The sequence below is a fragment of the Solanum pennellii genome, chromosome 4 (assembly GCF_001406875.1).
Source record: "Solanum pennellii chromosome 4, SPENNV200".
In the NCBI taxonomy this organism is placed as follows: domain Eukaryota; kingdom Viridiplantae; phylum Streptophyta; class Magnoliopsida; order Solanales; family Solanaceae; genus Solanum; species Solanum pennellii.
Window position 1 is genome coordinate 71,740,491 of NC_028640.1, and position 22,282 is coordinate 71,762,772.

A 22,282-nucleotide genomic window follows, 5' to 3' on the forward strand; every position below is an offset into this window, starting at 1 on the left:
AAATGCCATACATGCCAAAATCAAATTTATTATATACTTTCGTTTATATATTAATGAACGTATCACTATTAAATTTTAAAGCTATATCAATCTGAAGTATTATCATAACGACATACTTCAATTAATTTAATAAAATATGTTCAGATTTCGGACCACTTGATTTTACGTGAGATAAACTTATTTATATAATATACATGGGAATCAAATTGATATTCTAAATCGTTTCATATGTCTAATATAAGTTCATTTGTCCAATTTTAATTACCTCTCACAAGTGTCAACAAAAAATTAGAACTTTAGATTAACATTAATTTGTATACAATAATGGTAATTTGTCATAAGCAACCTCATATAACTAAACAAAACTCAAATAATCCACAATCATGTGGAAAACACACGTGCGACTCACACGCACAGCACGTGACAACTCAACAAATTTGAATTTGGACCTAAAGCGCTATCTCTTTCTCCAATTTCAATTTAAACAACACTTCCCGTTACTCATTTTTTTTGAAACAGCATACCGCCCCCCCTTCTTCTCCCCCTATCCACCCACCCCTCTAACGAGCATCTCAAATCTCTCATCGCAGGTACAAATTCACCGTCTCGATCTCCCGACTGCGATTCGTGTTACCGGAGATCGAATCTCTCATCGGAAAGTTCTGTACAAATTACTGGCTGTGTTCACTAGGTAAGTTTTTTTTTTTTTTTTTTTGCTGTTTGTGTAGATGTATGAAGGGAGGATTTGGTTAACTTTGTTGTTGATAAGGAAGTATGGTTATTGTTGGAGCTTTAATTGGAATACTCGATAGTTTGAGCGGCTTCATTTTTGCCGGAGGTTGAATCTGGGATTTAGCGTTTTTTTGTGCTGATTGCTGATTGTGTTTATGAGTTGAGATTGTGATTAGTATAGGATTTGGTTTGTTTTTGTGTATTTGGCGATTTTATAGTAGGAAAATGGTGGATGAGGTGTTTGGTGCCCTAGCTATGGAAATGAGGGTTGTGTCTCAATCGAGCTTGACTTTCTGCTTCATATCCTCATTTCAAATATCGGTTTCCTTTTTTCGAGATTGAATATCTAATTGAGTTATATTCGTAATTTTTTAGTTTAAATTTGTCATTGTTTGATGCATTGAGGTAGAATTTTGGTTGTATACTGTTTTTTTTGTGATTTTGATAACAAAATGTGGTTTGAAACCTCAATTGGAAATTTTGATTGTTACAGTTAGTTTTTTTTTTTTTTGGAGGAGCTTGGTTTTGGCTGATTTTTATTAGGTGGTCCGAGCTGGATTTTCTGATTCATTCAGTATATCTATATTGTGAACTGCTTCATTTTGCTAGAGATTGGATTGAACATTTGTGCTCATTATTGATTGTATTCATGAGTCCAAATTTGTTATTGTCTTGATGATTGAGGTAGAGTGTTGTTTCTGTTTTTTGTAATCTTCGCTGATTTGTCTGTGCATAGATGGAATATGTGGTTTGATAACCCCAACGGAACCTTCGACGGTTTCAATTGGTAATTTTATCTGAGGAGGTGTTGTTTTGCTGCTATTCATTGTGTGGTCTGATTGAAGATTGGTTTCTAGGATTGACATTGAGTGGCAATGGAGACTTCCGAGGCGAAAGACACGTCACAGTGTGTGAGAGTTGCTGTGAACATTAGACCGCTAGTTACTTCTGAGCTTCTCATTGGGTGCACTGATTGTGTCACAGTAGTTCCCGGAGAACCACAGGTGCTCTTACTTTATTGATTTTAGCTGGGGATTCTTTTGTGTAGTACCATTTTTATGTTTTTAGTTGTCATTTGTTCTGGTGAGCATTTTTAATTTTATATAATTGCACTTGTAGCATTTGCAAAAGTTTTAGTAGTTCAGTGTTGAATTATTAGTAAATTTTATTGTGCCATGTTGTGGATAAATGAATTCCAACTATCATTTGATCGCAACATATGTATGATCTCTACACTGAGTTGGCTTTTGTTGATGTTCTTGACCACAAACAGGTGCAAATTGGATCACATGTCTTCACATTTGATTATGTATTTGGGAGTGGGGGCTATGCTTCCTCACGTATATTTGATGAATGTGTTGCACCTCTTGTGGAAGCATTGTTCCAAGGCTACAATGGGACCGTGCTTGCGTATGGTCAGGTAAGGTGCCAGGATTTTTGCTCATTCCTTGGTCTTTTTTTTTAGGTCTAATTTACTTGATTTTTTTCTGTTTTTACATAGCTCTATTTGATCTTGTTTATGTCCTTGAATTGAATGTACCGTTTTGACATAAGACTAACTATATACATTCTGCAATAATGTGCGTGTTGAAGACGGGTTCTGGGAAAACATATACAATGGGCACTAATTATAATGGTGAAGAGCAAACTGGCGGAGTGATCCCAATGGTTATGAATACTATATTCTCAAGAGCAGAGGCAATGAAGGAGTCAACAGAACTTTTGATCAGGGTATCCTTCATTGAGGTATGGAAAGAGAACTCTGGTATTTCATTCAATATATGTCCTTGCAAGGTAAAAATGATATGCCGTGCTTATCTGTCAATTTTTTGTTCTTGTAGATTTTCAAAGAAGAAGTGTTTGATTTGTTGGATCAAAATGCAATAGCCTTTTGCAAAACTGATGGGGCAGCGAAGCCTACAGGGGGGCCTGCTAGGGTTCCCATTCAAATAAGGGAAACTGTTCATGGAGGAATTACTCTGGCAGGTGTCACGGAGGCAGAAGTAAGGACAAAAGAAGAGATGGCGTGCTTTCTGTTGCGAGGATCAGTGGCACGAGCCACTGGAAGCACAAAGATGAATAGTCAGTCAAGGTATATACATCACCTTATGAATGACTTTGTTTATTTTGAGTAGACCTTACTTAAGTTTCTCTTATAACAAATTCTGGTTCTAGTTGTGGAGTTACCTATTTTCTATTTATGTCAACAGTCGGTCACATGCCATTTTTACCATATCATTAGAACAAAAGAAATCATCCAATTGCTCTAGTGGATCAACGAATGATGATGGTGATGACATATTATGTGCCAAGCTTCATTTGGTTGACCTTGCTGGTTCAGAGCGAGCAAAGCGAACTGGAGCCGATGAAATGCGTTTACGAGAGGGTATTGACTATTATATTCTTTTGGAAATATGACTGCACTATGTATTTATTTTGTGAAGCTACTGTTTGAGTTGAGACATCACCAACTGGGATGGATTATCTCTCCTACTCCCAAGTCCTAGCTACTAAACATAAAATATGCATATCCAGTATTCATCGTTTGAGCATTCTGGTGTAGGCATTCATATCAACAAGGGATTGCTTGCTCTTGGCAATGTAATCAGTGCCCTTGGTGATGACAAGAAGCGGAAAGAAGGTGCTCACATCCCATACAGAGATAGCAAGCTAACACGTCTCTTACAGGTATGAATCTCCATAGCATTCACTGGTTTCTGCTTTTAACTTCGATAATATTAAATAATATAATCAGCTGTAGTTGCTTTCTGCAATGGCTTTAATAATGTCATATACGCTAAGCTGAATCACTTTTGGATGCCATAAGTAAGTACTTAACTTACGATCTGCTTTTCCATTTGAAGACCAAAATCAATTGGAGAGTTGCATACAGAGCTCTGCAGTTTTATCCTGGAGAGAAACCAAACGAAAGAAAAATAGCACAAGAATTCTAACTCTGACACTTGCATAAGAAAATTCTCTTTAAAACAGGAGCAATCAATGTTTAAATAATTGCTGGTTATTGGAAGTAAATGTTCTGTCAAATTAATTTGTGCATACATTTGTTTCAGGACTCACTTGGAGGAAACAGCAAGACAGTTATGATTGGTATTTATTCTATTTACCATTAAAAGCAGTAAAAGTCTGTATTTCTGTTACCACAAGTATGCTGTTCTTACTCTACTTAAATGAATGCAGCTTGTGTCAGTCCTGCCGACACCAATGCCGAGGAGACCCTAAATACTTTGAAGTATGCAAATCGTGCTCGCAACATTCAGAACAAAGCTATTGTAAGTACAAATTTGCCTAGCAAGATCAACGTGAGTTACAGTTTTGTTTCTGAACCTATTTTTTTCGCAGGTCAACCGTGACCCAATGGCAGCCCAAATGCAAAGAATGAGGAGTCAAATTGAGCAGTTACAAGCTGAGCTTCTTTATGTTCGTGGAGATTCTGGAGCGCCATTTGAGGAACTCCAGGTACAATAATCTCCTATTGATTAAGGGTGTGCTTGTTATGGAGGAAAATATTTTCTAATTTTTACCTAATGTTCGTTTGGTCAAGAAAATTTGGAAATTTCTTTCCTAGGAAAACAAGTTCCTTAAATATGAAGAAAATGACTTTTATAGTGGAAGTAGGGAAAACAAGTTCCACAAGTGGCATTCCGCATTGACTATGTCCTCCTTCCAACACACCTCATTTTCACCCCCGCCCCTGTAGCCCCCCATCCCCACCAACCCTAGGAAAACAAGTTCCTTAAGAATGAGGAAAAAAACTTCTATAGTGGAAGTAGGGAAAACAAGTTCCACAAGTGGCATTCCGCATTGACTAAGTCCTCCTTCCAACACACTTCATTCTCACCCCCACCCCTGTAACCCCCATCCCCACCACCCCTACCTCCCGCGTTCACCTCTCATAGTATTTCTCCGGATTATATTAACCCACTTGTTTTCATGAAAGCATTTCCTTCATACCAAACACACCTGAAGGACCGGAATTTCCAGCATTTCTAGAACTATTTGTGCATGTTGGAGACAAGTAGTACTGTTCTTGAGGGTCTACATTGCTATCTATCTGTACCAACCCATGATATGTTGGAACATGATAAGGATCCTGAATGAATGTGCTCGACAAGAGATTTTTGACACATCAGTACTATCCCTTGATTGTTTGAGTTTCCATGTTTGTTGGGCAGATTCTTAAGAGCAAGATTTCTTTGCTCGAAGCAAGCAATGCAGAGCTACAGAAGGAGGTAAAAGAAAGCCGGATTCGCTGCGAACAATTAACACAAAGTGCTATTGATGCCCAGGTCTGTTCACTTATTGTGAGCGATTTTTTTTAAAATTAATTGTGAAATGACTCGATTCTGGGAATCTCTTATAAGAATATAAAATGACAGGTTGAAAGAGATAGACTAATCTTGAAGATTGAATCTTCTAAAAATGGCAGACCTTGGAATGAGATAGACAACTCTGATCAGGTTTGACTCAATTACTACTGATGCTTATTTCACATTATTAGTAAATTAGCAGAATTGCTGATCTGGTTCTGGAGATCCCTTTCTCCTAGGATTTGGATTTGGTGAAAAAGTATGTAAGCAAAATTCAAGAACTAGAAGCAGAGTTGCTTCACTCACAAAGCACCAGTAATTCAAAGCATGGTGAACCTGTTGATTATCTTGGGTTAGACTATTCAGAGGATTCTGACATCAAAAGTGTAGATACAAATGGTAAGCAGTTATTAAATAATGCATGACGGGCAAATAAACATTTGATAAGCTGCTGTTTAGTGGGTGGTCTGGGTTGTTCCTTTTATTCATATCTTTATCTTGTTTTATTCCAGTAGTAATCACGTTGTCCAAGCCCTATCAGGAAACTAATCTGATGCAAACTTTCTCTGTAAAGGTGAGGCTGAAGTGGAGGAGAAAGAACTTGAACACTCTTCTCTTCAAGAAAAATTGGATATGGAGCTTAAGGAGTTAGACAAAAAGCTTGAACAGAAGGAGGTAATTTTCGCGAATTATGATGCTATTTTCTAAAAGTAGTTTATGGAAATTCAGTTGGGGAGCTGAAATCAAATTTTTGCTCTTCTATTGTTGACTCCTTATTTAACTTATTGCAAGAGAATCAAACTGCCTAAGCTTATAACTTTGGGAGACTTCTGGTACTTGAGAAGAGATCTACTTAAAAGGGGGTAGGCTGGAGATACCTCTTAATGACCTTAGCTGTTTCGACAGAACAATGAGAGTCACCTGAGTAGTGCAATAGATATGNGACTTGAGAAGAGATCTACTTAAAAGGGGGTAGGCTGGAGATATCTCTTAATGACCTTAGCTGTTTCGACAGAACAATGAGAGTCACCTGAGTAGTGCAATAGATATGTTCTCTTTAAGGGGAAATGCTATCGGATACATTCTATATGTGCCTTTTGTCTGATGACCTACTGTGCTTGAATATGTTGTCAAACTGCCCAATCTGATAACATCAAGATGATGCTGGTCTTTCTTATTATCATTGAATATGTTGTCAAACTGCCCAATCAAGATGACGCCTTGGTACTTCTGTTTAAAGCATTAGACAGCATTTAAGAGGAAACAAAGGCCATAAAGCGGAGATTGCTTTATGCATTTACTATTAAGTTTTGCAAGTTTTTTCTTCATTGAAATTTTCTTTTTGAGGCAACTCTTGGATTTAGTTGGTACAGTGTGAACAGCAATTTCAAAAAAATGTATTCACAATTAGTTATTGTTGCTTAATATTCTTTTCACTTTTCTCTCCTGACTTCATTTCTCATTACTAAAGGCTGAAATGAAGAGGTTCGCCACAGTTGATACCTCAGTTTTAAAGCAACATTATGAGAAAAAGGTCCATGAGCTGGAACTGGAAAAGAAAGCTCTGCAGGTTAGAAATATGCTCTATCTGCTGACACTGAAGGTTTATTCATGATTCTCCTTTTCTTATTATTGATTTTACACTGGTGCAGAAAGAAATTGAATCTCTTCACCGCAACCTTTCTAACATTTCCTCAAATTCTGATGAAAGTGCTCAAAAATTGAAGGAAGATTATCTTCAGAAATTAAATCTTCTAGAATCACAGGTAGGCTTGTAAAATGTATGCAATAACTCAATCCTCCCCCAGTCACCTGTGAGGAAAAAAACATAAACTATACAAAGAAAAACATTTGCCTCATATAATTCATTGCATCTGCAGGTTGCTGTGTTGAAGAAGAAACAGGATGCTCAATCTCAGCTTTTGAGACAAAAACAGAAGAGCGATGATGCAGCAAAACGTCTTCAGGATGAAATCCACAGAATTAAGACACAGAAGGTACTAATTATTACATATGTCAGGCACTTTTGATTGTAAAAGAGTTTCTTTTCATGCAGTTGATTCATTTTTCTGTATCTAGGTTCAACTACAACAAAAGATGAAACAAGAATCTGAGCAGTTCAGGTTGTGGAAAGCTTCAAGGGAAAAGGAAGTTCTTCAGGTATTGTTAATTTAATTTTGAGTCTTAGTTCACAGGTCTTGCGTATGAAACTTGCATTCATGTTTAGTTGAGATCCTAAATTTTCTTTCTTCGCGTGAAAATCCCGGACAGACCTGTCGTAAATAAAATTTGTTCCTGCAGTTAGAAGTAGAATCCCCTCGCCCTCACTCTCTCTGTGCGTGCGTGCACCAAGTCTCGCTTATGGTTTATCCCTGTTTTGTTCAGATCATCTAATGAGCGTATTTCTCTTTTAATTATTAATGTGCAATGACGTTTTTCATTTGACTTTGCCTGTTTTTGTCTGTTTATTTTTTCTTTTCTTAATTACAATGTTTGTTCATTTTCTTGATTATCAAAGAAGATGTATACATGTATATATATATATATATATAGCACAGTATCTAGTATCCAGAGGCTAAACTTCCTTTTATTACTGAGAAGTTCATTCTTTTTGTGACTAACTGTCTGTGTCATGTGTTGTCTGAACAGCTTAAGAAGGAAGGAAGAAGGAATGAATATGAGATGCATAAGCTCTTGGCACTGAACCAGAGGCAAAAGATGGTAAAGAAATAGCTTGTTAACCATTCTGCTTTTAAAGTGTCACGTGACTTACCTTAAATGGTATAACAGGTGTTGCAGCGGAAAACTGAAGAAGCTACTATGGCCACTAAACGACTTAAGGAGTTGTTAGAGTCTCGCAAAACATCACGTGATAATGCGGGCTCTGGAAGTACTAGTGCTGCAGGATTTCAGGTATCAGTGCCAAGAAGGGGTTATTTTTGCATTTGTTTTTTTATCATAAAAGATGTCTTGTCTTTTGTAGTTTACCTTTAAATTTCCTTCAACAGTGAGATTACAAGACCATTCTTCTTGTTCATAGAATGTATCATCAAGATCTTTGGGAACATAAATTTTCGCACCCAGTTAATTGTCTGTTTTGCCATACAGGCATTGATGCAAGCAATTGAACATGAACTTGAAGTTACTGTCCGAGTGCATGAAGTGCGGTCAGAATATGAGCGCCAGATGCAGGAGTAAGTTCGTGAATTCATTATGATTGGATGAACTTGCCAATGTTTTGTATTTAGCACTTGAAAGTTTTTTGGTTGTTACCTTTCTGTCCAGATTGTATGCATCTACTATTTCAGTCTTTTGCACTTAAAGGCATACATTCTTTTTGGTAAATATCAATGAACTAGACTTCTTCCCTGCATTCCTTCCTTCCCAGAAAAAGCCATTTAATTTGGCTGGTTGTAAAAATATTTGATTGAATAAATACCACTTCGATAGTTTTCAAACAATTTCAATGTTGGACCATACCAATCCATTTGAGTCCTGGCCTCAAGATTTCAATTCTTGCTTACTGTTCAGGGAAACATCCTATACTATAGTTCAAGTCATTCGCCTGTCTTTTTAATCTCCTTTCCTGCCTTCATCATTTGATGCATCCTTGAAGTCCTTCCTGTAGTGGGAATGTGCAATTAGGTGACAGAATGACTTACGTCTAACATATGTGCATAACAGAGTGCTAAGTGGTGGGATAAGACATTAGAAGTGATGGAACACATTTTTGTTATTGTGTAGCATTAGGAGTTGGGTCGTTTGAAGCACCACTAGAGATCAATAAACTTGGCAGCAAAGTTGACATGATCAGGTTTCTAAGAGCTAAGATAATGTGACTGGTTTAGGGTAGGGATTCTTATGGATCGGACTGGGATTTGTAATATATCTTTATGGCTCAAGACCCATAATATACGTAAATGGTACCAAGATAATTCTCTGACTTGGTTGGGGGAAATGAGAAAAATAGGAACTGTATCAGTTTGTATTCTTTCTGTCCACTGGCAACTAGATGGATAAGATTCTCTTCTCCAAATCCACCCACTTCACAAATCTACAGATACGAACCTTAGCTCCTTCTCGGTAGTTCAAGATTGTTCAGTCATTTACTCTCTCCATTTGGAAACTGTATCTAGCATTAAGCCAAGATGGATGCAGGCGGTGAATGCTCATTTTTTTAGCATATGGTCTTTGAATATTTCATGTTTTTGTGTATGTTTCATGCAGATCATATATTGGATTAGTAAAAAATGGCCAGTTTCTCACACACTTAAATGTTTCTATTATTAAAGTTTATTTTTTAATATTTTTATGTAGTATGCTCTTTATTAAATAATTAAAATAAAACAAAGCATAAAAAGCAGAGCTTGTCATGCAATTTTGTTTCTTTCATAATTTGTGACATTTTGAACTACAGGAGAGCAAAAATGGCCAATGAGGTTGCTGAGTTGAAGCTGAAAACCTTGAGGTGAAAAACTTTATTGTCAATTAGTTCTGTGAAGTGTATTCTTTCTGTGAAGTGCATTTTATATTGCTTATACTCTTATTAACTTAAATACTTCTATATAATTTGCTTTTGCAGTGATTTCCCCCAGAAAATGTCTCCGGGTGCAAGAAATTCCAGGATATTTGCACTTGAAAACATGCTTGCCACTTCATCTAGCACACTTGTCTCCATGGCATCACAGTTATCGGAAGCAGAAGAGCGTGAACGTGCCTTTAGTGGTAGGGGCAGATGGAACCAAGTCCGATCTCTTGCTGATGCAAAAAATATTATGAACTTTTTATTGAACCTTGCATCATCTTCTAGGTAAATGTCTTCAAAACATACAAAGTCTCTGCTTCACGCTAACTTTCCTGAAATAAATTGTAACTGTTGCTCTGGTTCTGGTTTCCTGAAGATGCCAGCTAAGGGATAGGGAAGTTGAATGCAGAGAAAAGGATGCTGAAATCAGGGAGTTGAAGGAAAAACTCGTAAATTTTGTCAGACAGATAGAGTTGCAAAAGAGTGAATTGAGACAGCTAGAGTCGCAAAACAGTGAACTGATTCAGCAGGAGAAGTTGATGGTCAGTACATCTTTTGAATAAATTCGTAGAATATTGATTGAGTAGCTTGCTAACTTGCCTTCGATAACGAAGAGAAGAAACTAAGTTATTTTTCAAATCAACACACTTTCTTCACTTCAAGAGTTGAAATTTATCAATTGTTAAATCTATTTCCAAAGCAAGACTTGGAACCAAAAATTTCATTTTCCTGCATTAAATTGTTTTATTGTTTGAATTGCTAACAGAAATTGGCTTTAGAACACCCCATTGAAAGGACAAACAACTCTGGCTCTAATGAGATAAGAAGCAGCACTGACGGGCATGATTATGACCTGAGGCAAAAGGCATGTACCTTGGACCCTTGAATAAGTTAACAATGTACTTGTGTTACGGTTTGCTAACCTGTGTCTGCCCTTTCTGTAGGGGAACCGGAGTTCCTTGATCTACGGTGGTAGATTGAACAAGCTTGAGCTAGAAGAAGATATGGATATATCTGATTCAGATCATTCTGACACTGATTATGGTTCTTCAGGATGTTCGTGCGGTAAAAGGTCTTCATGCCTGACAAGTAAATGTTTATGCCGGTTCACGAATGGCTCTTGTGGGCCATCATGTGGTTGTAACCCTAAAAAGTGCAGTAACAGAGAGAGTTCTACCAAGAACCAGTTGCCCTCATTAGATGTCGTAGGTGATGAGGTAAACGCATTGGGAACTGATGAAGCTGAGAGTAGTCAAACACTAGTTTCTCAAGGCGCAATGTTACTTCAAAATGCGCTTTCTGAAAAGCCCATACAGTCAAAGGATGAGGGTGAAACTAAAAGAAAGCCTCTTTCTGACATTGGAAATACCAGGGTAAGCCACCCCCTAGCATGTCTGCTGATCTATTCATATTCTTCTGCACAACAACTGATGAGAGTGAACTTGTAATTTTACAGGCGAAATCAAATGCACCAAAACCTAATCAACGGAAGCAATGGCGGAAATCAACGATTCAACTTGTTCCTACTACCCCAACGACTCAAGCAAGTAATGCAGAAGCCCCAACAAAAACATCTCAATCAGTCAATGCTGATGCATCAGTAAAAACAGAAAACAAGGTTGGTGAGATTGATACTCCTGCATTAAAATTACCCAGAGCGATGCGTTCTGCATCAACAAATGGGAACAACACCTTAAGAGAAAGGAACTCCGAGACTTATGATTCAGTTGTTGACTTGGCAATACCTCCAGCTCCTAAGAGTCCTCTACGGAAGACGAAGGTAAAGGAGGAGAAAGAAAATTGAGGAGCATGATTTCCATTTGTTTGATCCCAAATTGTATGTATAGAGGTTTGGTCTTGGCTGTTCTGCCACTTGATTTTTGTATGGCTAATCTTTTCCTAACCTTAAAAAGAGGTGCCTCATTTGATCATAGATCCTGAAAGTATTAGGATACTATCGAGTCTGGAGGCTCTAATCTGAAGAGCATCTCTGTTGTAATTCTTCAAACCTTTTCCAATATTTAGTGAAATTGATTGTTTTTCAGTGCATACAAGCTCAAGATGTAATTCATTTGTGCTTTACCATAAGATTTATCGAAAATTCCCAAAAATAATGTGTAAATTCAGGTTGCCAACAAACTAGACGGAAGAACTTTTTGAGTTCCAATAATATTTTACATTTTTTGTCAAACGCAAGTAGTCTTATTCAATTCACCACAAAAATATCAACTACTTGATTGCTGTTACAAATATTTTGAGTGAAATCTCTAAAGAGATTATAAAACTACGTTAGGGGAGAAGTAGCTAGCAACATATATCCCTCTTCCATTGAAGCCTTTTAAATTCTTACGAGCTGTATGACGAGCTGTAGAATTTTTTACTGTGTAGTGAATTACCTCTCTCTGCTGATACTAAGCTTATCAATCCAGTAATCAAGCTGACCAGCAACACATTCGGAACCTGTGGAGCCATATGACCTGAATTTTTTAATTGAATTTTCGACCCCTAGATATTCGTAGACATCCTTGTCAAATATCGGATGTAGACTGTTCAACTCNGCAATGTTACTTCAAAATGCGCTTTCTGAAAAGCCCATACAGTCAAAGGATGAGGGTGAAACTAAAAGAAAGCCTCTTTCTGACATTGGAAATACCAGGGTAAGCCACCCCCTAGCATGTCTGCTGATCTATTCATATTCTTCTGCACAACAACTGATGAGAGTGAACTTGTAATTTTACAGGCGAAATCAAATGCACCAAAACCTAATCAACGGAAGCAATGGCGGAAATCAACGATTCAACTTGTTCCTACTACCCCAACGACTCAAGCAAGTAATGCAGAAGCCCCAACAAAAACATCTCAATCAGTCAATGCTGATGCATCAGTAAAAACAGAAAACAAGGTTGGTGAGATTGATACTCCTGCATTAAAATTACCCAGAGCGATGCGTTCTGCATCAACAAATGGGAACAACACCTTAAGAGAAAGGAACTCCGAGACTTATGATTCAGTTGTTGACTTGGCAATACCTCCAGCTCCTAAGAGTCCTCTACGGAAGACGAAGGTAAAGGAGGAGAAAGAAAATTGAGGAGCATGATTTCCATTTGTTTGATCCCAAATTGTATGTATAGAGGTTTGGTCTTGGCTGTTCTGCCACTTGATTTTTGTATGGCTAATCTTTTCCTAACCTTAAAAAGAGGTGCCTCATTTGATCATAGATCCTGAAAGTATTAGGATACTATCGAGTCTGGAGGCTCTAATCTGAAGAGCATCTCTGTTGTAATTCTTCAAACCTTTTCCAATATTTAGTGAAATTGATTGTTTTTCAGTGCATACAAGCTCAAGATGTAATTCATTTGTGCTTTACCATAAGATTTATCGAAAATTCCCAAAAATAATGTGTAAATTCAGGTTGCCAACAAACTAGACGGAAGAACTTTTTGAGTTCCAATAATATTTTACATTTTTTGTCAAACGCAAGTAGTCTTATTCAATTCACCACAAAAATATCAACTACTTGATTGCTGTTACAAATATTTTGAGTGAAATCTCTAAAGAGATTATAAAACTACGTTAGGGGAGAAGTAGCTAGCAACATATATCCCTCTTCCATTGAAGCCTTTTAAATTCTTACGAGCTGTATGACGAGCTGTAGAATTTTTTACTGTGTAGTGAATTACCTCTCTCTGCTGATACTAAGCTTATCAATCCAGTAATCAAGCTGACCAGCAACACATTCAGAACCTGTGGAGCCATATGACCTGAATTTTTTAATTGAATTTTCGACCCCTAGATATTCGTAGACATCCTTGTCAAATATCGGATGTAGACTGTTCAACTCGTCAAGGCTAAGGTCTTGAAGCTCACAGTTTCTGGAAACACACAAAGCGACAGACCTCCCGACTATGTCATGAGAAGTTCTGAAAGGTATTCCCTGCAAGAAAATATCACCATTTCATCATTATTGAGACATGTAAGAGCTAATTAGAAGAATTTATTTTAAAGTAAGTGATCACTTGTGCAACAAACTTGATATGAACCAAGAGGTTTTACTGAGTTGCAAGTTTCTTAGTCAACCCAGAGGTGTGTACTAATTTGTAAAGCCATGGGGTGGTTGATGAACATATATATATATATATAGCACAGTATCTAGTATCCAGAGGCTAAACTTCCTTTTATTACTGAGAAGTTCATTCTTTTTGTGACTAACTGTCTGTGTCATGTGTTGTCTGAACAGCTTAAGAAGGAAGGAAGAAGGAATGAATATGAGATGCATAAGCTCTTGGCACTGAACCAGAGGCAAAAGATGGTAAAGAAATAGCTTGTTAACCATTCTGCTTTTAAAGTGTCACGTGACTTACCTTAAATGGTATAACAGGTGTTGCAGCGGAAAACTGAAGAAGCTACTATGGCCACTAAACGACTTAAGGAGTTGTTAGAGTCTCGCAAAACATCACGTGATAATGCGGGCTCTGGAAGTACTAGTGCTGCAGGATTTCAGGTATCAGTGCCAAGAAGGGGTTATTTTTGCATTTGTTTTTTTATCATAAAAGATGTCTTGTCTTTTGTAGTTTACCTTTAAATTTCCTTCAACAGTGAGATTACAAGACCATTCTTCTTGTTCATAGAATGTATCATCAAGATCTTTGGGAACATAAATTTTCGCACCCAGTTAATTGTCTGTTTTGCCATACAGGCATTGATGCAAGCAATTGAACATGAACTTGAAGTTACTGTCCGAGTGCATGAAGTGCGGTCAGAATATGAGCGCCAGATGCAGGAGTAAGTTCGTGAATTCATTATGATTGGATGAACTTGCCAATGTTTTGTATTTAGCACTTGAAAGTTTTTTGGTTGTTACCTTTCTGTCCAGATTGTATGCATCTACTATTTCAGTCTTTTGCACTTAAAGGCATACATTCTTTTTGGTAAATATCAATGAACTAGACTTCTTCCCTGCATTCCTTCCTTCCCAGAAAAAGCCATTTAATTTGGCTGGTTGTAAAAATATTTGATTGAATAAATACCACTTCGATAGTTTTCAAACAATTTCAATGTTGGACCATACCAATCCATTTGAGTCCTGGCCTCAAGATTTCAATTCTTGCTTACTGTTCAGGGAAACATCCTATACTATAGTTCAAGTCATTCGCCTGTCTTTTTAATCTCCTTTCCTGCCTTCATCATTTGATGCATCCTTGAAGTCCTTCCTGTAGTGGGAATGTGCAATTAGGTGACAGAATGACTTACGTCTAACATATGTGCATAACAGAGTGCTAAGTGGTGGGATAAGACATTAGAAGTGATGGAACACATTTTTGTTATTGTGTAGCATTAGGAGTTGGGTCGTTTGAAGCACCACTAGAGATCAATAAACTTGGCAGCAAAGTTGACATGATCAGGTTTCTAAGAGCTAAGATAATGTGACTGGTTTAGGGTAGGGATTCTTATGGATCGGACTGGGATTTGTAATATATCTTTATGGCTCAAGACCCATAATATACGTAAATGGTACCAAGATAATTCTCTGACTTGGTTGGGGGAAATGAGAAAAATAGGAACTGTATCAGTTTGTATTCTTTCTGTCCACTGGCAACTAGATGGATAAGATTCTCTTCTCCAAATCCACCCACTTCACAAATCTACAGATACGAACCTTAGCTCCTTCTCGGTAGTTCAAGATTGTTCAGTCATTTACTCTCTCCATTTGGAAACTGTATCTAGCATTAAGCCAAGATGGATGCAGGCGGTGAATGCTCATTTTTTTAGCATATGGTCTTTGAATATTTCATGTTTTTGTGTATGTTTCATGCAGATCATATATTGGATTAGTAAAAAATGGCCAGTTTCTCACACACTTAAATGTTTCTATTATTAAAGTTTATTTTTTAATATTTTTATGTAGTATGCTCTTTATTAAATAATTAAAATAAAACAAAGCATAAAAAGCAGAGCTTGTCATGCAATTTTGTTTCTTTCATAATTTGTGACATTTTGAACTACAGGAGAGCAAAAATGGCCAATGAGGTTGCTGAGTTGAAGCTGAAAACCTTGAGGTGAAAAACTTTATTGTCAATTAGTTCTGTGAAGTGTATTCTTTCTGTGAAGTGCATTTTATATTGCTTATACTCTTATTAACTTAAATACTTCTATATAATTTGCTTTTGCAGTGATTTCCCCCAGAAAATGTCTCCGGGTGCAAGAAATTCCAGGATATTTGCACTTGAAAACATGCTTGCCACTTCATCTAGCACACTTGTCTCCATGGCATCACAGTTATCGGAAGCAGAAGAGCGTGAACGTGCCTTTAGTGGTAGGGGCAGATGGAACCAAGTCCGATCTCTTGCTGATGCAAAAAATATTATGAACTTTTTATTGAACCTTGCATCATCTTCTAGGTAAATGTCTTCAAAACATACAAAGTCTCTGCTTCACGCTAACTTTCCTGAAATAAATTGTAACTGTTGCTCTGGTTCTGGTTTCCTGAAGATGCCAGCTAAGGGATAGGGAAGTTGAATGCAGAGAAAAGGATGCTGAAATCAGGGAGTTGAAGGAAAAACTCGTAAATTTTGTCAGACAGATAGAGTTGCAAAAGAGTGAATTGAGACAGCTAGAGTCGCAAAACAGTGAACTGATTCAGCAGGAGAAGTTGATGGTCAGTACATCTTTTGAATAAATTCGTAGAATATTGATTGAGTAGCTTGCTAACTTGCCTTCGATAACGAAGAGAAGAAACTAAGTTATTTTTCAAATCAACACACTTTCTTCACTTCAAGAGTTGAAATTTATCAATTGTTAAATCTATTTCCAAAGCAAGACTTGGAACCAAAAATTTCATTTTCCTGCATTAAATTGTTTTATTGTTTGAATTGCTAACAGAAATTGGCTTTAGAACACCCCATTGAAAGGACAAACAACTCTGGCTCTAATGAGATAAGAAGCAGCACTGACGGGCATGATTATGACCTGAGGCAAAAGGCATGTACCTTGGACCCTTGAATAAGTTAACAATGTACTTGTGTTACGGTTTGCTAACCTGTGTCTGCCCTTTCTGTAGGGGAACCGGAGTTCCTTGATCTACGGTGGTAGATTGAACAAGCTTGAGCTAGAAGAAGATATGGATATATCTGATTCAGATCATTCTGACACTGATTATGGTTCTTCAGGATGTTCGTGCGGTAAAAGGTCTTCATGCCTGACAAGTAAATGTTTATGCCGGTTCACGAATGGCTCTTGTGGGCCATCATGTGGTTGTAACCCTAAAAAGTGCAGTAACAGAGAGAGTTCTACCAAGAACCAGTTGCCCTCATTAGATGTCGTAGGTGATGAGGTAAACGCATTGGGAACTGATGAAGCTGAGAGTAGTCAAACACTAGTTTCTCAAGGCGCAATGTTACTTCAAAATGCGCTTTCTGAAAAGCCCATACAGTCAAAGGATGAGGGTGAAACTAAAAGAAAGCCTCTTTCTGACATTGGAAATACCAGGGTAAGCCACCCCCTAGCATGTCTGCTGATCTATTCATATTCTTCTGCACAACAACTGATGAGAGTGAACTTGTAATTTTACAGGCGAAATCAAATGCACCAAAACCTAATCAACGGAAGCAATGGCGGAAATCAACGATTCAACTTGTTCCTACTACCCCAACGACTCAAGCAAGTAATGCAGAAGCCCCAACAAAAACATCTCAATCAGTCAATGCTGATGCATCAGTAAAAACAGAAAACAAGGTTGGTGAGATTGATACTCCTGCATTAAAATTACCCAGAGCGATGCGTTCTGCATCAACAAATGGGAACAACACCTTAAGAGAAAGGAACTCCGAGACTTATGATTCAGTTGTTGACTTGGCAATACCTCCAGCTCCTAAGAGTCCTCTACGGAAGACGAAGGTAAAGGAGGAGAAAGAAAATTGAGGAGCATGATTTCCATTTGTTTGATCCCAAATTGTATGTATAGAGGTTTGGTCTTGGCTGTTCTGCCACTTGATTTTTGTATGGCTAATCTTTTCCTAACCTTAAAAAGAGGTGCCTCATTTGATCATAGATCCTGAAAGTATTAGGATACTATCGAGTCTGGAGGCTCTAATCTGAAGAGCATCTCTGTTGTAATTCTTCAAACCTTTTCCAATATTTAGTGAAATTGATTGTTTTTCAGTGCATACAAGCTCAAGATGTAATTCATTTGTGCTTTACCATAAGATTTATCGAAAATTCCCAAAAATAATGTGTAAATTCAGGTTGCCAACAAACTAGACGGAAGAACTTTTTGAGTTCCAATAATATTTTACATTTTTTGTCAAACGCAAGTAGTCTTATTCAATTCACCACAAAAATATCAACTACTTGATTGCTGTTACAAATATTTTGAGTGAAATCTCTAAAGAGATTATAAAACTACGTTAGGGGAGAAGTAGCTAGCAACATATATCCCTCTTCCATTGAAGCCTTTTAAATTCTTACGAGCTGTATGACGAGCTGTAGAATTTTTTACTGTGTAGTGAATTACCTCTCTCTGCTGATACTAAGCTTATCAATCCAGTAATCAAGCTGACCAGCAACACATTCGGAACCTGTGGAGCCATATGACCTGAATTTTTTAATTGAATTTTCGACCCCTAGATATTCGTAGACATCCTTGTCAAATATCGGATGTAGACTGTTCAACTCATCAAGGCTAAGGTCTTGAAGCTCGCAGTTTTTGGAAACACACAAAGCGACAGACCTCCCAACTATGTCATGAGATGTTCTGAAAGGTATTCCCTGCAAGAAAATATCACAATTTCATCATTATTGAGACATGTAAGAGCTAATTAGAAGAATTTATTTTAAAGTAAGTGATCACTTGTGCAACAAACTTGATATGAACCAAGAGGTTTTACTGAGTTACAAGTTTCTTAGTCAACCCAGAGGTGTGTACTAATTTGTAAAGCCATGGGGTGGTTGATGAACAATTTGGGATTCCTAAAGGCAACTTGGTGCAAATAGTAACTTTTAGCATACCATATTTCAACAGATTAACTTTTATACTGCGTGTACATTGCCATAATGGTGGTGTTCCATTACAAAAATTTGGAAATCGTTCTCTAGCACAGAAAACCCATCTAATTATACGTCATTATAACTAGAGAAGGTACAAATCAAGGATTCTCGGAGTAGAAATCACTTGCCTTTTTCACGAGGTAATCAGCGAGTGTAGTAGCATCAAGATGACCAGCTGGTAGAGCTTTTTCTATTCTCTCTCGGTTAAAGGAAACATTCTGTGCAAACTCTGCTGAGACCTCGAGCATCCCAACTATTGCCTTGACACTGTCAAATACAGGCTCCTTATCTTCCTATTTAATATAAAAAGAGTTAAACAGAAAATGTTGATAAAGATACTGAAGCAGGAAAACATAACAGAATTAATTGGGGGTCGCCTTGCTGTTAAGCAGTTAATGAAAATGTATATATGTGTGTGCACAGGGAAGTTGTAGTGGTGAATTTCCACAGAAGGAAGTAAATTAACTGATAAAGCATCTTTTCTGTGCATTAGACTACTGTTGATTTATAGGCTTTCCAAGAAAGTACTTTTAACCTGCAAATCGCGATTGTAAGCATGAGGAAGTCCCTTGCACAACACAAGAAGTGAAACTAAGTCCCCTATGACTCTAGCAGATTTTCCACGAACAAGCTCCATTGGATCTGGATTCTTCTTTTGGGGCATTATACTGCTTCCAGTGGAAACTTTATCACTAGGGGTTAAGAAGCCAAATTCTTCGGATGCCCACAATACCCATTCTTCACCCAGGCGAGAGAGATGAACAGCAGTGATGGAATTAGCAGAAAGTAACTCCAGCACAAAATCTCGATCTGAAACTGCATCAATGCTATTGCACATAAACATTGTCACCATGATTGAAAAGGCCATATGTAATTGTCAGAAAGAAATTAATGCAAATGCAGATTAACCACACAGAGTGCTAGTACTATACATGATATCAGAGGGTACACGCAAAATGATTACAACAGAAGCATGAGACAAGACTGTAACATTAAGGATTTCTTCTTCCAATTAATCCTTTTTCAAAAACGAAACTAGTACCAAAATAGTATCTTCTTCCAAATAATCTTCAGGGAACACACAATCATTAGTTTACTGACATCAATTAGCTTGAGAGTCGAGACTTAAGCTCATCAGGGCCAAATATGGAGGCAATAGGTTTCTATGAGTTAGGCTATGCTGTGATCTTGTAATTCTCTTCACAGTTATTAATACAAAAAATGGTTATTTACCCAAAAAAGGGTTTCTAAAGAAAAGTAAACGGAACGAATACACAGTCTGTTGCAAGTTCCATTGGTATTAAGCATATAATTAGATGAAATAAATTGTATATTAGTACCTGTTCCTCATGGGGGCAGTGAATCCCAATGCATCAGAAGTCATAAACCTATCAATGGGAAGACCAGTGCCAGCTAATGCACATGCACCTAGAGGGCAGAAATTCACCCTTGCTCTACAATCTAATAAGCGACCAGCATCACGCTCAAGCTGCAATGAAATTGTTCTTCTGTCGTCAGCAATATGTAGGTTTAATATTCTTGAGCTCCAGTGCAGCTCAATGAAACCATTGAAATAGCAGAAAGGGACACATTGGGATCCAAAGCAAAGAAGACATTGAATTTCAAGGGAACGGGATGTAAAAGCNATATTCTTGAGCTCCAGTGCAGCTCAATGAAACCATTGAAATAGCAGAAAGGGACACATTGGGTCCAAAGCAAAGAAGAAATATGGTTGCTAAATGATAAGGTGAAAAACAGATAATGCGAGCGCAGAAAAAAGTGAAAAGCAAAGTTCTTTCTAAATATTCAAATAAATAAAAAAAAGGTAGAAGAAAGAACAAAAAAAGGGAACAACAAATAACGATGGTTGAAACAATACGCACATCAAGAGAAAACCAGATACTCCTATCACAGAAATATAGCTTGCAATTATGTTGAGGACCGAAATGCAACATGAAAGTTACAGGTGACACTTGCGAACAGAGCAAAGTGTCCTTAAACAGACAAATATGAGAAAATGCTCCATCTCGATAGTCATTGCAAAATGTTTTCTCTTGAAAGATCTAATACCCCGTTAGTAAGATGATTCAAATGGACTAATTAATTAAACATACTAGAAGTCAGTGAGGTAAGAAGACATTGAATTTCAAGGGAACGGGATGTAAAAGCCTGTGGTATTGTCTGAGGCTCCACTTGCCACAAGAAATCGCTTATTTTTTCCATCTCTTTTGATGCATAAACAACCATTTCAAGCGATCTTCAATTCCTCGGGCTTCATATGATAATAAGATGATGCATTAAGTGTTAAAAGGAAGTAGCAGCTACCCGGAAGAATTGTCCAGGCGTGTGCGCCATTATAAAATAAATAAATTAAATGATGTGTTAAGAATAAGGCATTATCAATGAAGTCGGCCAAATTCTGCTAACCTGTTCAACATATGCTAAGAGAAGGTGTTGCAACAGAACAGGTTGGGCCCTTTGCAGATGAGTGTATCCAGGAACAATAAGATCCTCATTTTGGAGAGCTAATTCAACCATTGCAATCTGCAGGTTATGTTGCAATAAACACATGAGTGCATAATAACCTTTAAGCAACATGTAAATTCATAAACTTTGCTTGGATTTCACAATTTTATCCCATAATATGAAAAACACTATACACTAAATTCATGTTTGCTGATCAAATACAGGAAAAAAGTGGATATTGCATTGAACTTCCAAATGATGATAACACAAAACAAAAAGCAAATGACCTGAAGATTCCTAATGCGTGAAATGATTCCGTCAATAGCATCACGACACCACAAGCGAAAATCAGTTGCAACCTGATCATTTCTACTCCGGGCAGTGTGAAGCTTTTTGGCAGGTTCACCAACCAAATCAGTAAGTGCTGCTTCAATATTCATATGCACATCCTCTCTATCCGTTCTCCATACAAATTCACCTGCCTCAATTTGCCTCTCTATCTCCTCAAGACCTTTTATGATAGTATCTCTATCACTATCACTCATCAATCCCTGCAAATTCACATGCATAAGAAACACCCATTTATCCTCATTAGAAAAAAAAACACAATTCAAACTGCTAATATTGATTGTTTGTAAATATAAGAAAACCCCTTAATGAAAAGAACCAATCTTGGCAATACCCAGAAACGAAAAACGTATAAATTAACCTGTTTAGCAAGCATTGAGGCATGAGCTTTACTACCCATGATATCCTGTTTATAGAGAGCTTTATCAAACGAAATGGACTCAGTGAACTTCTCCACAGCATCGGTAACGCTCTCTTCGAAACGGCCACCCCATAGCTTCACCTCCTTTTCCGCCGTCTTCGCCGCCGTAGAGGGTGGTGAATTCATCTGCTGCGCTGCACAGGTGAACAATACTAAACGAGCATTGGAGTTGAAAGAGAGGCTCTGGGGTTTAGGAGTAAGGGCGTGTTTGGATGAAGAGAAAATGGGGGAAGTTGTCAAAGAAGAAGATGAAGAAATTAACAGTGACTCCATTGACGGCGAACAAATATCTGTGAAGAAGATGAAGACGAAGGGTAGAATTATATGTATTAAGTAATTGCATTTTGCACCCTTAAAGTATATACTTTTGCCTTTATTTGCATCTCTTTTTCTTTCCTTTTTTTTTTCTCAAAAAAAAAA

At 37.4% G+C, this 22,282-nt stretch overlaps 3 protein-coding genes across 7 annotated transcripts; 2 read left to right on the forward strand and 1 right to left on the reverse strand.

The window, feature by feature from the left end:
- Positions 1-505: 505 nt before the first annotated feature.
- Positions 506-11,636, forward strand: LOC107017633 (kinesin-like protein KIN-4C). Of its 2 annotated transcripts, none has more exons than XM_015217825.2 (27): positions 506-691; positions 1,578-1,736; positions 2,006-2,152; positions 2,326-2,478; positions 2,574-2,824; positions 2,943-3,118; positions 3,296-3,420; positions 3,804-3,840; positions 3,931-4,022; positions 4,093-4,209; positions 4,926-5,039; positions 5,130-5,210; positions 5,300-5,459; positions 5,635-5,735; positions 6,532-6,630; positions 6,713-6,826; positions 6,941-7,057; positions 7,140-7,220; positions 7,710-7,781; positions 7,851-7,973; positions 8,169-8,254; positions 9,478-9,528; positions 9,643-9,870; positions 9,962-10,127; positions 10,352-10,450; positions 10,530-10,958; positions 11,042-11,636. In XM_015217825.2, exons 2-27 carry the CDS (start codon positions 1,608-1,610, stop codon positions 11,387-11,389), a joined length of 3,696 nt encoding a protein of 1,231 aa, XP_015073311.1. In that variant the 5' UTR covers positions 506-691; positions 1,578-1,607; the 3' UTR covers positions 11,390-11,636. The 2 variants fall into 2 exon arrangements, with proteins under 2 accessions (XP_015073311.1, XP_015073310.1); XM_015217824.2 differs by having other exon boundaries at positions 1,590-1,736.
- Positions 11,637-11,725: 89 nt separating this feature from the next.
- Positions 11,726-22,200, reverse strand: LOC107017634 (argininosuccinate lyase, chloroplastic). Of its 4 annotated transcripts, none has more exons than XM_027916727.1 (8): positions 21,803-22,200; positions 21,381-21,644; positions 21,055-21,171; positions 19,968-20,116; positions 19,163-19,454; positions 18,756-18,920; positions 13,411-13,519; positions 11,726-12,126 (listed from the first exon to the last, which is right to left on the reverse strand). In XM_027916727.1, the coding sequence occupies exons 1-8, from the start codon at positions 22,133-22,135 to the stop codon at positions 11,978-11,980; spliced, it is 1,578 nt and encodes a 525-aa protein (XP_027772528.1). In that variant the 5' UTR covers positions 22,136-22,200; the 3' UTR covers positions 11,726-11,977. The 4 variants fall into 4 exon arrangements, with proteins under 4 accessions (XP_027772528.1, XP_027772529.1, XP_027772527.1 ...); XM_027916728.1 differs by lacking the exon at positions 13,411-13,519 and adding an exon at positions 18,240-18,348; XM_027916726.1 differs by lacking the exon at positions 11,726-12,126 and having other exon boundaries at positions 12,975-13,519.
- LOC107017025 (kinesin-like protein KIN-4C) lies at positions 13,825-17,745 on the forward strand. Its single transcript, XM_027916729.1, has 9 exons — positions 13,825-13,894; positions 13,964-14,086; positions 14,282-14,367; positions 15,591-15,641; positions 15,756-15,983; positions 16,075-16,240; positions 16,465-16,563; positions 16,643-17,071; positions 17,155-17,745. Exons 1-9 carry the CDS (start codon positions 13,856-13,858, stop codon positions 17,500-17,502), a joined length of 1,569 nt encoding a protein of 522 aa, XP_027772530.1. The 5' UTR covers positions 13,825-13,855; the 3' UTR covers positions 17,503-17,745.
- Positions 22,201-22,282: the final 82 nt, after the last annotated feature.